The sequence below is a fragment of the Montipora capricornis genome, chromosome 6, assembly GCF_036669925.1.
Source record: "Montipora capricornis isolate CH-2021 chromosome 6, ASM3666992v2, whole genome shotgun sequence".
NCBI classification, from domain to species: Eukaryota; Metazoa; Cnidaria; class Anthozoa; order Scleractinia; family Acroporidae; genus Montipora; species Montipora capricornis.
In genome coordinates this window covers 68,160,044-68,177,543 of record NC_090888.1, presented here as the reverse complement: position 1 = coordinate 68,177,543, position 17,500 = coordinate 68,160,044, and the positions used below count along the sequence as shown (strand labels likewise).

At 39.9% G+C, this 17,500-nt stretch overlaps 1 protein-coding gene across 1 annotated transcript in view; it reads right to left on the bottom strand.

Moving 5' to 3' along the window:
- LOC138054335 (uro-adherence factor A-like) overlaps nt 1–17,500 on the bottom strand; it is a 22,594-nt gene that overhangs the window by 698 nt on the left and 4,396 nt on the right. The window contains exons 2-11 of the mRNA XM_068900795.1: nt 16,922–17,500; nt 14,535–14,677; nt 13,669–13,832; nt 11,118–12,403; nt 10,031–10,183; nt 8,905–9,039; nt 7,409–7,565; nt 5,906–6,123; nt 4,054–5,519; nt 1–2,727 (exon numbers count right to left, since the gene is read on the bottom strand). The exon at nt 1–2,727 is cut by the window's left edge and continues 698 nt beyond it; the exon at nt 16,922–17,500 is cut by the window's right edge and continues 433 nt beyond it. Of these exons, the coding sequence (XP_068756896.1) occupies nt 2,167–2,727; nt 4,054–5,519; nt 5,906–6,123; nt 7,409–7,565; nt 8,905–9,039; nt 10,031–10,183; nt 11,118–12,403; nt 13,669–13,832; nt 14,535–14,677; nt 16,922–17,500 (4,862 nt within the window). The 3' untranslated portion in view covers nt 1–2,166. The remainder of the gene's footprint in view (nt 2,728–4,053; nt 5,520–5,905; nt 6,124–7,408; nt 7,566–8,904; nt 9,040–10,030; nt 10,184–11,117; nt 12,404–13,668; nt 13,833–14,534; nt 14,678–16,921) is intronic.

Below are 17,500 nucleotides of genomic sequence, written 5' to 3'. Positions count from 1 at the left end.
ACGCATTTCAGTGCATTTCTCTGTCGTACTTAATTAGTCTCCTTCGAAACGCGCCTCCGTGACATCGCAAAAAAACGGCCGAGACTATGCCGTGCTCTGCCAAACAACAAGGTGACATCACCAAATTTTAGGTTTTGACGAAACAATAAAGCAGACATTTTCTGTTTACTTAGCTCCTGGTATACTTTAACACCGTCCGTACCCATCCAGTTACACGATAGTTCGCCTGTACTGTACAACGCGAACAATCTAGCATGCGTAGCTGACTGCGTAGCTAGAGGTACTGCTGGCGCGGAGAATGGAGAGGCCTCCCCATTCTCCGCGCGGCTTCACCGCTCGATAATTTGCCTCTCGCTCCAACAATTAAGCACGCGCGTTTTTGAGACGCGGACGGCGACCGGAAGAGAACATTTCGCGTGCCAGGACAGTCTCTCCCAAATTTTTATACTAATCATCTGGAGAAAAGATACTTAGCAATGTAAATGTGGTTGTGCGAAGAAGACAAGTTAAAAGGGAAAACAAATCACTTCCGATTACCGTTCGCGTCTCAAAAACGCGCGTGCTTAAGCTCCCTAACACCGCCAGCTATGAACGCTAGGAACAATCACGAAATACTTACGATAGTACAAAGTTATATTTCGGAGAAATGTTTTCGTTGACATTGCCGTTGCCTTGCTTAAGGACGGTGCCTACTAATTGAAAGGTATTTTTGCCCCGGTTTATGATTATGCGGGAAATGGAGATCTTAACAAGTGTTATTGAAATCCAAAAAGAAAATTGGGGGTAACCACCCATTTTTCAAAGATAATTAATGAACAATATTTGTAAAAAGCTTTAAAATACAAAGCCATATATGGCGTTCTTTCTCAAATTGAAGCTTAATTATGTCTGAAAAATGCATGGTTGCCCCCAATTTTCTTTTTGGATACCAATAAAACTTACTAAGATCTACTTTCTCTGCATAATTTTAAACCGCGCAAAAATATCCCTGTATTAGTAAGCATCACCGATAGGAAATCCGAGTACCTCGAGATGCGCAGAACATATGCGCAATAACAATAGTAGGCACCATCCTTAAACTCTCTCATTCCAGAACAACCAGAATCAGTCTGCCCAAACTTTGCGATTATGAGCGACTTGCGCCGTCAAATTTAAGCTTGTCTCATAGCTTAATCGCGGAAACCACAATCAATGTATTTAATCTTGCCAGCAATGTGGTGAACTTATGTATTCAAATCCTGGCCAACACCCAAAGGCTGACCACACTTATATAAACTGAACAGCCTCTCAATTTCAAAAACGAATCTAATTTGGAAAAGTTGTTCCAGAAAGAGAGTCAAATCAACAGGCCTTTTTCGATATATTAAAATTCAGCTTGAAAGAGAGGTTTAGAGGACAAAGACAAAGGAAAGTGGATGATATGTAAATATATTTCACATTCATTCCAACGTTTTTCTATTGTTTTTGTCCTAACTGCCTCACTATGAACCTGAATATTTGATATTTCGAAAATGGCCTATTCGTACTCAGACTCACCGTATGAAGCAGAAAGACCATCTCTCTCCCCAGCCCCCCACCTCAGATGAATGAAGGGGGTAGTTTCTAAAGAAACTGTGGTGCTGCGTCGGTGGGGAAGTAGTATACAAAAATTTGGTTTTATCAACGGAGCTGATAACGTAAATTGGCCACCGTACAGAGATTCTAAAAGCTGACGTTTCGAGCGTTAGCCCTTCGACAGAGCGAAGGGCTAACGCTCGAAACGTCCGCTTTTACAATCTCTGCACGGTGGCCAATTTACATCATCAACTCCGTTGATAAAACCAAATTTTTGTATACCCTCACCTCAGAGGTGACTTTCCTACTTCCACATGAAACTAGTATGATTTCCTTATTTCACTATGTCTCTATCGTGGTCAGCCAAAGTTATGAATGTGATTTACGTTTAATGCTTCGATTTAAATTTCCCTAATAAGCTATAACGGGTCCATGGACACATGTTAGAAAGAGAGCAAATGAGTAGCAGGGGTAGGCAAAATGCCCTTTTTTCTTCGTAACCGGAGCCCAGTGCTTAACTTGTCATCATTTCACTCCTGCGCACATTGGAAATATGAGCGAATGGACGCCACTTTAACAAACACTTTGAACCACAGAAGATTTCAGCGAAAATTAAAAGCGAGTGTCCAGTGTTTCTTCAGTCTCCTGGGTATCCTCGCTTACTTCAGCGGATAGCTGGAATGTGCTTACGTCGGTCGAAGTGTCCTTTATATCTTCTGGGTTCACATCCGTTGTTTCTGTTAGCACGGATGCCAAGCTCTGAGCTTGAGCGTTATCTCCTTCCTCTGCTTCATTGCCTTGATTGTTATTCGCTTCCTCCTTCTCTGAAGAATCTTGCCCATCGGCGACCACCTCCAGTCCTTCGATGCTTTTCTCTCCCTGGTTTGGTACAGCTTGTTGTTTGCCTATATTGTCATTACCGGCCTCCTTTTCTTCCTTCGCATCGTCTGATATTTTTCCCTCCAGCTTAGCATCCACGTTCTCTTGGTCTTGCTTTTCACTCTCCCCTCCCTCACCAGCATCTCCATCCCCTTCCTGCTCGTTCACAGAGTCCTGCGGAAGAAGCTCTTCTAACAGACCTGAGTTGCGCAGTTTCCAATCGTATATTGACTTTCTATTTATTTCTGGTTGGTTAAGAAGGTCATCCAGTTCGCCTAATTGTCGCTCTTTATCCTGTCAAGAAATGGATATAGGCAATTTTCACGATGGCGTCATTTGACTGCAACTACCACAATTCAGTTTGTTTTTCTTTTCATATTTAAATTTTGTATTTCCAGTGGGGTAAAAATAACAATAGCTCTAATTAACATGAGACAAGCGAAACCTGAAGGATTCTGGTACTTGTAGTCATATGGCGTCATCATGCAAATGTCCTATTGCTACACATTATCACAGCTAAAAAGTTAGTTTAGGTACCCTTATAGTCCTAGGAAATCCCAGTGGAAAACAAATGAGCGTTTGCCCTTGTATGGCAATGGCTCACTAAAAGAAAGAGAAAAAGTCCAACCCCGGTGGGAATTCCGCCAACGACTTCCCGGTTATATCACATTTACGACTAAAAATGGCTAAAAATATCTGAATTTGCTTTGGAATTACCATATGGTTTAAGGACTCGGGACAGTAATTAAGATAGTGTCGAAAGGATTAAGCAATCGCATTGGCTTTGCTTATTCAAAGAGCGCGCGTTGGATGTGAGATTTGGTTATGAGATAGGGATTTAAGATCTACGATGCGGTCGTCAACGAGAACGCGACAAAACTACAATAATTAATATCACTGGCTAAAAGGGGAAACAAATTCGTGCTGCTCGTGTGGCACGTATTTTTGCGGCGCTCTGCACAACAACTACATTAAATCACCAAATTTGAGGTTTTGGCGACATCGCGAGCGTAGAAATGTGAATCTCTCTGTCTCTATTTTTACTCCGAAACCACTCGTACCAATTTACTTTTAGGATATTTCGCTCACAATGTACGACGCCAACGAAATGGACTAATCGCGAAAAACTTACGATATTGCATAGTTATACTTTGAGGTGTCGTTTTAGTCGATCTAGCCGTCGTAAATCTTTAAGTCCCTAATAAATGAGCAGCGAGGCGTGTAGGGTTCAGTTGGCTCTAACCAGTCTCATAATTAACAAGCGCGAATGGAATGATTAATTTTCACACGAGTGAATTAGATAACAGTGCTGTTATAGCATGGGTGGGGCTCCTATTTTTAGAATACCCGTTCCCGCGAAAATCAGTTGTCATGTCCCTGAAAAAAACATGGCAGAAGCAGTCACGCGTGACATGGCTTCTTCTGATTGGTTGAAATTGGCGGCCCTTTGTTTGTTTCGTGCGCAAAGTGTATCTAAAAATAAATCCAATTGTGACTGTGCTGGAGAAAGAGCGCAAAGTGATAGATCAACACTCTTATCTAATTCACTCTTGATTTTCATTAAATTCTGAACGCTTGGACACTTGGCCAATCAATGTGGAACCTCTCAGTTCAACTAACCTTAAGTATCCTTTCCAATCCGCGCAGCTTAACCATCGCCTTGTCGCCATCCCTCGCATGTGAAAACGCCCGCATTCTTTCAGCACTATCCCACAAATGGTCTCCAACAACTGACAGCCGCGCTTTTTTGATATTATGACACAATGTCATCAACTCATCGTCTTCGGGCAAAGATTTGATGGAACCCGCGTCACTAGAAGTTGACTTGATAGTCTCTCTCTCGCTGGATGTTGACTTCCTTGTTATTCGCGTCAAGGTCGAGGATAGCCGTTTTGTTGACTTTTCTTCCTCCTCGGGCTCTGGTGCAACAGACCAAGTCTGCTTCCGATCTAACGAAAAATACCACCTGGTTTTGCCGGATGGGGATTCGAGAGGAACAGCACTTGTGTCCGGAGTTTCACTTTCAACTAGGACACTGGACTCGGATGACACTACCTCGGATGCGATCTCTTTGACATCTGTATTTGAAGTGTCTTTCGGTTCCATTCTAACCTCAGATACCGCTGAAGCTGCCCTGGCGTTTTCCGATAATTCCAAAGCGGTTTTCTCCGTTTCTACGTCACTTTCTGTCATTGAGACTCTTTTTCCTCCATCTGTCTTATCCGCATCTGTGGTCGAGTCTTGCTTTTCTGTTTCGACCAAAACTTCCTGCGGAACCTCGGAACAGTTTTTACTCCTGTTTTCAAGTAAAACAGCAGGTGTTGCATCTTTCGAGCTTTTGTCTGAAGGTATTTGTGGTTCAGGCGGCGATATTTCACTAGCAAGCGTAGACTCTACGATGACTCTCTCTTCTTCAACAATGATCTCACTAACTACTGCAGTGTCAGTGTCAGCATTTTCCGACGATTTATGCTCTCCGTCTTCAAATTTCTCCTCCGATGCTTCGTCTGAAGGTTCAGAAATAAGCTGTGAGTCGCTGGGTGCTAAATGCTCATTGCTAGGTGCAGGGGGCTCGTCTCTAAGTGTAGAAAGTTTATCAGTACACGCAGGAAGTGCAACGCTAACTGCCGAGGGTGCGTCGTCAGGTAATTGTACTTTCCTGCTAGGGTCCGTTGGTGCCACGGGATTCTCACTAGGTACAATTTTATCGCTACTTGTGTCCGAAGGTGTATCACTTTGAACTGGTTTTTCACCACCTAAAGACAGAGGTGCATTGCCAGGTAATTGATCATCGTTGCTTAACTCTGCTTGTGTATCACTAGGTGCAGGTTTGTCATCACGAGGGACCAAAGGTGCATTGTTTTGAGCTAGTTTTTCACCGCCAGACAGAGGAGGTGCTTCATCCGGTGATTTCTGCTCATTGCTAGGTTCAGAGGGTGCATCATGAGGGGTGTCACCAAGTGCAGCAGTTCGTTTACCTATCTCCTGTATTTCCGGGAAATTGCTGACAGACGCAGGAGGCGAACTCCGCCGGGAGAGCTTTAGTTGTTCGTTGTCTTCTAAAAGGTCATGACGGCTAGGGATAGCTGTAAGAAATAATGACCATATGCTCGTTAAATTATGAAGTAGACGAACAGGGGGACCATTTAAAAGAAGTATCCTCGTGGCGAGCACACCAAACTCTCGTCTCCTAGGAGTGCGGAGATCAAAAACGCTGGGAATGAGATTGCGAGTAAGATCAACGATAGCTTGGGGCCTTGATATCACTAGCTTGGTATTTAGCCAAAGACATTTCACGCGACTGTCTGAACCAATCAAAAGCTATCTCTGCTTCCCACGCACGGCGGCGCCGGCTACATAGAATTCCTGCGATTTATGGTTGATTTATTTTCGGTCCTCTGCTACAATTCACAAGACTACTTAGTACAACGACAGCAACAAAACTGCTTCAAGCGGACCTGGTTCCACTTACCCAGAACGGAGCTATGCCGTTGTGCAGATGAAGATCCTGTTCTTTTTCGCAGTGTCACTTCACCCTTGACTGTCATATGGTGATGCTTTGGCTTCTGAATGATCTCTCCTCTAGACGCAGATGTTAGCACTCTCAGCCATTTGTCCATATCTTCCTTACTATGTGCCATAAAAATTGACGCTTGCGGCTTAGAGCCAGGCTCTTCACACTTGAAACAGCTTATAAATAAAAAAAAACATTTAGACCGTGAGTGGAGAACTGAAAGCTATTTTACCACTGTAATTGTCATGCAGGCCAGAGGAACAAGCAACAAACATCCCGGAACACGGGAGGTTTTGAATCGCCTGACACATCGTTGTTGATCGTATACATTTGTATCCATAAAGTTGGGAAACTAAGATAACGACAAAGGGAAGATAAGGGCCAAGATAAAAAAAATTACAAAACAATCCCTTGCACATTCATTAGACATTTCGGTACACTTCTCTGCTCAAAATGATCTACTGGCAGAATATCTCTTTACAAATACTTTCTGTTGAAAAAGATCTTTATCTTTATTGAATACTCTCAAGCAGACGTGAGAAGTGTACAATTCAATACTAATGAAAATAAACTAATACTAAATAAGACCAAACTATGCTATGCAATATCATATTACATTTAGAACACTCAAAATTAGAAAATTCAATAGCTACACAAAGCCAAAAAGGCACCTATTTATAAAGCAGCGCTTAAAGCGTTCAGACCTGACTTGTGGCAAAATGTAGTTATGACCTCTCTCCCGATGGAGACATTAAATTTCAAGCACGTTAATTGACTGAAGAGATGTGTACTTGTGTATGGTGGTTCCGGCGTACTCGGAAAAAGTCAAATGTTCTAATCAGGAATGGAACCAACAACTTTCTGTTATTAGTTAATTAGGACGCTCTGCCACCATGTCAGCTGAACAAAGTTAAATGGCCTGGTTCTCAGGACCCTCCTGAAGCTCAATGGTAGAACATTCGAGCTGGTGATCAGAATGTCATGGCCACCGGAACAACACCTTGTGAAATAAAGGTAATTAAATGCACGCCCAGCGTGTTACCCTTCCCGCTATTTTTAGGATAGGGCGAATACAGCTCTTTATTTTAACTCCAGGAACAGCATTAAGGGTAACATTAATTGCCTGTATTCCAAGACGCACATGATGTTGAAGTCGGGGGGGAGAATACGGGGGTAGTTCGAGACGCTTTTTGAAATCGGCATGCATCTAATTACTTGACTGTATATCTGGACATATTATTCGATGGAGCAAAAAAAACCCTTTGTTTTTCACAGCTAACAAGGTCGTGAATGGAACATCAATGACAACAAGTGACGTCAAGAAGTGATATCTTTGCTGTAGTGTATTTAGAGTATTCTTAACACTGTTTCTCGGACAGCACCAGTCCACTTACTTTGAAACGGGAGTTCACAAGTACATGTGTAAAGATAATAGTCGTTTTGAGTAACTGCAATACTTACAAAGGTTTCTTGCTTTCGCGCGCTTCAGTCACTTTTGCTCCTTTCATGTTAATCAGACCACTGGCTTCCGGATCAAAAGCAGTCTTAAAGTAATAGAGTTTGCCATCCTTCAACACAACCCACTTGCGCTTCCAGCCAGTAAGGAAGAGCATTCCTCCTGCATTAGGTACATAAATGTTGTTTTCATTATTTGTATTACAATGACACAGCAATAAACTGAGATGATAATTACCATTATTAACACCATCACTTTGTTATTACTTTGTTGGCATGTCCTAAGTTACATTATAAAATAATTAGAATAGTACGCGCACTCTCATTGATCAATAGCTGTGTTTAGATGAGAGTATGTAAACACGGGTGTGACATCACACAAATTTTGATTGGTTGTGTTGTCAGACATGTGTATTTTGATTTGCTGGTAAGAAATATGAGTGTTTATCAAGAAAATCTCTTTCAATCAAGAAGTAAAAGAACCAGCATTTTCCTTCATTTGTGTGAACTATTTTTGAGAAATATTTTATAAAAGCAATAGAGGACTTTTTTCCGTGTTTCCGTAGCCTCATCACAACACTCGGGGGAGTTGGGGGAATTTGAGACAGTTATGCAAACCCTTGACGATAACTGTCTCGAATTCTCCCAACTCCCCCTCATGTTTAGATGAGGTTATGTAAACACAGAAAAAGTCCTCCATTGCTTAAATACATGTTTGACATAAAAGCATGCAAAAACTTAATTATTTTGAGAAATGGAGAAAAGATGATAAAACAATATTATTAGCAGTAGTAGTATCATCATCATCATCATCATCATCATCATCATCATCATTATTATTATTATTATTATAATTACCGGTATGACTGGTTTAGTAAGATGTTACAGGAAAGTTTGTATTGTTTCCAAGAGCAAGACACACCCTGCCGCCTAAGGTTTCAAGAATTTTTCTAATAATCTTTGCCGTGTCCAGAAGTGTGGCCTTCTGCATTACCTCTATGCTACTTTTCAAGTTGAGTTTTTCAACCAGCTTTCCAAATTTTATGAGATCGTTCCAAAGGCCCCAATGACAATTGGGATAACTCTCACTTCTTTGAGTAGCCAGATCTACATGTATTTCACTTCCCCATGTAGTTCACGATAATTTTCTATCTTCTCAGCAATATAAATAATGTCGCATGTGCTGTCCTTCTTGTTCACTACAAGTAAATCTGGCCTTCTGTGAACAATCAGATGATCCATCTGGATGTTAAAATCCCACAGAATCTTCACATTCTCATTCTTCGTAACTCCTTCTGCTCTGTGGTTGTACAACTTCCTCTCCTAACAGGCCATGTTTCTGACATAGTTCCAGATGCACAAGCCACTATAATTATTATTATTATTATTATTGTTATCCTTATCATTATCATTATCATTATCAACAATAATATTCTGTCATCAATTAATGCTAATTTAGCCATCCATAAATCTAATATCACACTCTTATGGCGAGGCCCTACCCTTCTTTGAAAGCCATCCTTCATGATCAGCCTCGCCCAGTCCTCGGCATGACACTCTGTGGTCATCTCTGCCTTTCTGAATGGTTATTTCAGGAGAATTTTCTGGGGTGCCAATCACCTCCACCTCTTTTGCACCTAGCAGAGAGTTGGGTGATTTTTGGTTAAATGCATGGGGCACATAGGGGGGTATGATTTCATTGATGCAAAAATAATTAATAATACTGACGTTTATGGAATGCATTAGAGAGAGAAAGAGTTCAACTTTGTGCCAGTATTATTATTGTAAACTACTAAAAAACCTCTCCTTTTAACTCCTTTCTCTTCTGAAAGCTACAGCAAGAGGCAAAATTGGTGTGACACTTCCATTAAAAAGCACCTTTTCTACTACGAAAACCACCGATCTGTGGAATGGGTGGAAATTTATGTGTCTCTGCCCCGCCCACTTTCACTTGTAAATAGTTCGAATTCTTGAGAGGTATTGGCAGAACTGGGCGCATATGGAAGGCTCTATAATTGTGGAAAAGCTCTCGAAGGAGACTTGAGAATGAAGATTATACAAGACATTATCAGAAAAGGGGGAGACTTCACCACAGGTTTCTTTGTGGAAAGTGTTTCTGCAATTGCCAAAGAAAAGAGAGATAACATTTGAAAATGTGTTTTTCCATTGTTGCAGTTGTCATAGTACACCTTAAACCTGTGGGAAAGGAATTTCATCAAAATGTTTAACGAAAGTGGGCGGGGCAATAACTCGGTAATTCGGGCTAATTCCACAGATCGGTGGTTTTTGTAGTAGCTTTCAATACCCACCGAATCTAGAATTCCAATCTTTCCCACTTTCCCCTCCATCTCCCCCTTTCAATGAACATTGACTGTTCAAGTTTTTCAGCATTATTTTGTATTGCTAGCAACATTGATAAGAGACGTGGGGGAAGGGGGGGGGGGGGGGGGTGGGGAGGAGATATTAGGTAAATTAATAATGCTCCAAGAAGGTGAAGTGTCTACATTGCTTTTGCAACCAGTTGTAGCTCTACAGCTGTTTATGGTACGTAACAAATTAGCAGAGGTAAATCAAGCTACAAGTCTACAAAATGCTTGAACTTGTACTTGTGATGTACTGACTACTTGCCTTCACCATCTCTTTCTGCGTAACTAATTCTCATATGCATGTGGCGTGTAGGGCTATAAGAGGTATTCCCTGCATTCCTGGGAGTTACTCGTGGCTCTGTTAACTCAGTGGCTTCATCCTGACCTTCTAAAGAACCTGAAGATTCTGCATCTCCTAAAGAAGGAACAACATTCTTATTTACATAAAAGTCTCTGCAAGCAAGCTTACCGGAAGTCATGCACATGGCGAAAAAACACTTGAATGGTCAGTATTTCATTTAGTAAACATTGTCTCCAATATGCAACAAAACAACTCAAAATAATGAATTTATCATTTTAAGTGACGTTGAAATGATTTTTTTTTTTGCAATTTGAAGGCTCAATAATTTGCATAACAAGCAGTGTATATATGTATTACCAGTAATATTTAAAAAACAAACATGATAATTATACAAGCTGAAAAACTTGTTTGGCTTCCGTGCAAGCCACTTTTTCTACATTTCATCCACATTTAAATTATGAAGAGCACATTCCACTAAAGAATTTTAGTTCTGATTAATAGCCCACTTTCGATATATTAAAATTCAGTCCAAAACAGAATGCATCATCTTTAGGCTCTGGGGAATAAACTCATTCAATTAAATCCTTATATTTATTCCCCAGACCCTCGAGATGATGTCTTTTGTTTAGGACTGAACTTTAATATATCGAAATTGGTCTATTTGGCAGCAACTTGCCCATATTTTACAAACTAACCAGAAAATGATAGCCATCAAATGTTATTTTTGCCTTGGGTCCTTGTAATAGTACTTTATTGAACAAAACCTTAAAATTAAAAGAAAAATAACTCCCTTGCAGCTATTAGACATGACGGGTATGATCTCAAATCTTACTGTCTTTATTGGGCATTGTTTAAGCTACTGTTTCACAAACAAAAGTGCTTGCTCATACACACTAAATACATGTACATGTAACTCCAATATACATGTAGGTGCATTTTGAAAACATGTTTCCAAACGCACTTGCGTTTACAAGGGTCTTTTTTATAAACGCATTAAAAACGTGTAACAAGGACACTTATCTCTGACCTGTACTGTACAGTACTGTACCTGTTTGCATTGGAGTTTCATCGTTCTTTGGTTCTTCAGGTTTTGGTTTATCATTTCCTGTTTCCCCTTCAGCAGATGATACGTTACTGACTTCAGTCTTGGGTTGTGTCAAATTTTGTTCCACCTGTTGAACCTCTGGTTGACTATCTTTAGCAACAAAAGCAGTTGTTTCCTCTGCTACTTTCTTTACAATCTTGCTGGTCTCTTCAGCCTGCAATGTCTCTTGTGACAATTCTTGAATATTTCCAGACACAGTTTTCTCTATGTCTGTCTTTTCTTTTACATTTTCCTTGGCTTCTGGATCCTCTCCAACAACTGCTGTATCAACTTTGTCTTTGTCTTTGTCAACAATTTCCGAAACTCCACTGTCCGTAGTTTCATCACCAGCTGGATGATGATCATCCTCTGTTACAACCTTTGGTGGCACAGTCAAGTCTTGTTCTCCCTTGGCTGCAGCACCATCAGATGAGGTGCCTTGCTCTGTCCCGCTTGCTTCACCTGACAACTGCGCTGACGAATCCACATGCTGAGACTCCTCTATTTTGTCTTCTTTTTTCTCAACAGTCTTTCCTTCAGAAGGACTTGTGGATTTCTTGCTTTTCCTCCGAGCAAAGAAACCTCCAAATATACCAGCAGATTTACTCTTCTTTGCTGTAGGTACACCACTGGAATGCACCTCTTTCCCAGTTGAGCCTCTGGATTCCGAAGTGCTTTGCACAGCTTCCTTTGAGTCTTCATTCTTGGGTCCTTCAGTACTCCCATCACTGTTTTTCACATTTTTTGCTGCAACCGAATCCTCTGTGACATCCTGAAGGTCTTTCTCATCTTGCTTTGGCTCATCTTCAGCACCTACTGTTTTGGCTTTAATGCCTTCCTCGTCCACTTTCATGACATCTTCTTGTTCAACAGCTTCTTCTTCATCTTCAGTTCCTTTCTCAGTTTTGATAACACCAACATTTTCCACATCTGGATTTTTCTCATTCTCTAATGGCTCAGCAGTGTCTTTCTCTGTTTCATTTGCACTGTCAACACCAGCAACAGAACTAGCCTCAGATGGTTTCTCTACATTTTCCTTTTCCGAATTCTCTGCGACAGTAGCAGCTTCAGGTAATCCTTTCTGTTCTTTATTTTTATCTCCTTTACCATCAGTGAATGGACCTGCAGGATTTTCTGGCCCTCCTTTTAACTTTTTTGGTCTCCCAAGCAGAGAACCTAACACAGTTTTCTTTTTTGGAGGGGTCTGTGGGCTTCCTTGTCTAATTGGTTTGTGCTGTCCTTTTGGAGAGCTGAAATTGAAGCAATGGGATTACGTGAGATTCAGTTTAGGAACAAGGTAAGGCTTGAGTGCACAGTTCTTCCTAGCTATATACTGTACATAATCATAACCAAGGTTTGTGAATACAAAACTCATTTTTTTGCTCTTTTTGCATCCGTTTTTAGCAACAAGGATGGCTCAGAAATGCCCAACCTTATACATTTGTGTGCTACTCTTATTTGATGACTTCACTGTGTCAGTTATTCGAATGGTTTCTGAGCTCTTTCCTTCATGTACACTTATAATAATAATATTGCGAAAAAGCTGAGTGACAATAAATAAACTGTACTGAACAATCCATGTCCAGAATAAAATGGACACAGTTTGGCCCCATCGAGGACAGCTACATGTAACCTTTTCTCTTTTTAGAGTGACCCTTACAGATCGTACTCTGTTGAATGACAGATGATTTTAATTATCTACAGGGGCCAGTTGAGGTGTAAATGTAACCACAGATCTGTGGAATGGGTGGGAATTTACATGACTCTGCCCCACCCACTTTCGCTTGTAAATAGATTAAATTCTTAAGAGGTATTGGCAGAACTGAGCACATATGGAAGGCTCCATAATCGTGGAAAAGCTCTCGGAGGAGACTTCAGAATGAAGATTATACAAGACATCATCGGAAAAGAGGGAGACTTCATCGCAGGTGTCTTCGTGAGAAATTTTCTAGGATTGCCAAAGAAAACAGAGATGAATTTTGAAAACCTGTTCTTTCATTGTTGCGGTCGTTATAGTACACCTTAAGTCCGTGGGGAAGGAATTTCATCAAATGTTTAACAAAAGTGGGCGGGGCAGTAACTTGGTAATTCAGGCCCATTCCACAGATCGGTGGTTTTTGCAGTACATCCACTCAAAAACGAGGCACTGTACACGTATTATGTCCCCTTCAGCCCCCTCCTCAGAGTGACAGTTCTAGATTTTACTCTTTCTAACAACGGACAATTATTTTATTCTTCAATGGAGGCAGGTTCACGGCCAAAAAGGGTTAAACTATGTACAGCCTGTACTACTGTTTAAATATAGGTTCTATTACTTATCCGACTCTCATTTTATGACATAAGGGACTGCAACACAAAGTTCCATGCAAAAAAATAAAATAAAATAGTACAGGGGAAATCTTAAGTCCTTGGCCAATCAAATTAAAGACTTTTGCATTATTAACTTCCCAGTCAAAAATATTATTTGTTTAGTAAACATGCAAATGTGCTGTATAATCACATGGGTAACACATACGATGAGCTGATTGGCATTCTGTGCACCACGCCCCCAACAATAGTGGTCGAATAACTGATACTCTCCTCAGATGTGGCTGAGATTTCAGGTTTGGTTGGGGTATCCTCTGGTTGATCGCTTGTGTACCATTTTGTTCTGGATCTTTTAGAATCATCTTCCTGTTCCTGGTGGTAAAATTCCAAGGGCGTGAGAAAATAAAACCTAAAAAATTCCTCCAGGGAATCTCAACATAATTATTATTCATGTGTGCAAAATATTAATGAAGTCTTTCAATAACTTCAAATCCAATTTGTGAACTTGTTTCACTGGCCACCAGAGTGAATCAAGATCTACTATTTCACTGCTTTTTTTCCAGACCCCTCTGGTTGATTAAAAGTATTCTTCTTCTCAAGAGGCCAACCTAGCTTTGGCATAAATTTGTGTTTTATTTATCACTTAGCAATGATAAACATTGCACATTTTTTGCAATTATAGTCTTGTTTAAAACTTGAAAATAATTATCATAAAATCACTCCTTTCAGTTACTATTATAAACTTCCAATTTTTGTCAATAATTGCTCGAATCCCAGCATACATGTACAACATTGCTAACAGCCAATAAATTTAAATTTGAAACTGAGTTAACCTTGGCTTCAGAAAATTTAGTAAACTTGAAATTAATTCAATATCACAGCAGGACAAAATTTATTATTATTATTATTATTATTATTATTATTATTATTATTATTATTATTATTATTATTATTACTATTATTATTGTTGCTACATACACAAAACAGTACTGATGGCTTCAGAACCAAAAAAGAGCTAACAAATTTTAATAAGTTGAAAAGGCTATAAAATTATTTACTGTTACTGATTTCTACCTTTATAGGAGAAGTTTCACTTCCGGCAGCAACACCAGCAGGTATTGGTTGGTCTGGTTTTGTTTCATTTTCATTTGATTTTTGTTTCAGAGCATTCGGTGAGCTGTCTGGGCTTGCTGCTGATTTATCTTCAGTGCCAGGCTCTGAGAAGATCAAAAGCAAACAATAGTGAATGTCAATGAGGTTGCTTGAGAAATTGTGACAGCCGCAGAGAGCAAAATTAAATTAATTAAAGACATCCTGTAAAACCTACATGTACAATTTAGCACACAGTTGTCATGATACTTCTTCAATAGGCACAAGTACAGTTTCTCAATCTTCTGGTATGTCTTCTATTTTATTTGAGTTACCAGTTAATTTAGGCAAAGTGGCACATGAGCCACTGGGTGCCTCATGTCTTAAGAAACCACATGAAGGGTGCAAACTGCAGATTGCAGGTTAAGGTTGCAGGTCATTGTTTCACCATAGCTGAAACAACCCAAACCTTTACTAATGGTAACATTAGACCTAAACACTATGCTTTAGATTAATGTGGCTGGGTTAGGATTAGGGTTTGTTTGTACTCTGTCTCTTGTGTCTAAGTCTCACTCCCAGGAGTCAATGGATTAATAATTAAACTTGACAGCAAAGTGGACAGCATTGAACTTGCACGCTGATTGGCTACTCAAACTCCGGATATCCTTTGCTATTCACCCCCGAGCAATTCGTGTGAAATGTGGGCCTGAAAATGTTGTAATCTTTGCAGGAATAAATGAGTTGAAATCATCTTTTTGTGCTATATTATCTCACTGTTTCAGAATAAAACAGCTATTCACCTCAGAGTCTGTGGCTAGGGGTAGATATTTACCAAGCTACATGTACTACACTACAATACACTACACTACACTCCCACTTCAGTGAATAGTTGTCAAGTTTTTCCACACAAAATAAATAGTGCTCTCTGTATCACTGTTAGGTTTACACTGTACCTAACAATGATTAGCTAACCGGATTGGCTAACCTCGGAGGCGATTAGCCAAGTACTATTCACCTGCAAGTAGCTGGAGTGTTATATTTGAAATTTCCGACCATATTTCTCAATAATAAAGTACAGTAGTCTTTTTTTTGCTTTTTATTCAGCTCGTGTGGTTCATGTACATTATTATTCACCTCTGTGTCGGTGACATAATAATTATTATTCACCTCCACTTTGATGAATATTATGGTTAAATATTAACTCTTACATGTACTTGTATAAGTAAAGATAACAATTTTTGATGAGTTTCCTTTTTGTAAAAATATTAATTTAAAAAGTGCAAACTATGGATTCTAGGAAATTCCAATTGGCTCGGAGTGGTTTCATTGCTAAGTGATTGAAATTTTATGCTAATTATCAACTTGCTCTGCTTGTTATGTACATGTAAAACACCTGAGCTAGTATACTCATTTGAAGTTGATGAATTCATGAATGATGGGGAAGACAAAGACCAGGAGAAAAATTTGTTTTGAACACTGAACCTAAAAAATGTTCTTAAAAGTACTGTGGGTGGAAATACAGAAAAATGTTGAAGTGACTCAGCCTTTGCAGAATTTGCAGCATAAAAGAATTAAGGAAGGTATTTTCATTTAAAACAAATGGATTCCTTCAGCATTAACCCTTTCCAGCCTAAGGATGACACCTGTAGATTTTACTCTGTCTAACGCCAGATGATTTCCCTCATCAACGGGGGCCCCTGCTTCAGGGGTGAAAGGGTTGACAGGTCCACCCAAAAATTTAACCCTTAACTTAAAAGAAGGTTTAATTTTTTTTCAGTTGTCTTTGAATTTAGGGCTTCCGTAAAGTTGAGTTGTATGAAAACTTCAGAGGATGTAATAAAACTGCAGGTTGCAGGTTGCAGGTTAGAGTTGCAGGTCATTGTTTTACCACAGCTGAAACAACCCAAACGTTTACTAATGCCAACATTAGGCCTAAAAAAATAATGTTTAACCCCAAGGTTAGTGTTGCTTCAGTTATGGTACATGTAAAAGAGTGAACTGCAACCCTAACCTGCAACCTGCACTTTACACAACCCATGAAAACTCATTGCTTGATTAAATCCAGCTGTCAATTTGTTTGGACAGTCATATATTTCATACCAGTGTTCATCTGGCCCCAGTTGCTTAAACGATGGGTAGCGTTACATGTACCTGTGGGACAAATCACTATCCAGTGGATAAGTCATAGCGAAACCATTATTGTACTATCCAATGGATAATAATTTATCCAGTGGATAGCATTATCCACATTTTGAGCAACTGAGGCCTGGACTATTTACAGTAACTTGGTTCCATGAGTCCAGATAATCGATGTTTGAATGTAATTATTTTATATAATTGTTCTAAACACACAAACAGGCCATTTAAAATACCTGTTTCAGCTACTTTTGTCTTCTCCAAAGTATGACCTTCAAGCGGTTCTCCATTCAGAGCTTCTTCAGACATGGAAGGATCTTCTTCTTCTTCTTCTTCAGGTTTCGTGTGATTGTTCCCCACTTCACCCACTCCTGTTTCTCCATTTACCTCCAAAGAAAGTTCAGATTCTTTCTTTACACCAGAGGCTTCAACATGTTCTCTTTTCATCTCAACTGTGGCAGGTGTAATGCATGTACTCTCTCCATTTTGCTTATCTTCACCATGTTTTACCACACTGGTCTCCAAATCATCTATTGCAGCACTGTTTTCAGCTTCTTTAATTTCAAGTGAGCCTTTATCTTGATGCTCATTTGAACATATACCAGCTCCTTCGCATAAACTCTCTTCAGGATCTTTGTTTTTAGCTGAACTTTCACTCTGCTCATCACTGCTCACCGGAGTCACACTCTCACATTCTTTGCTCTCAGTAGAACTTTGACCTTGCTCTTCTTTTGTTTCCATGGCTACAACCTCGGTTTTTGGTTCAGGATCTTTATTTCTAGCAGCATTTCCATCTTCCATTCCAGTCTCCACGT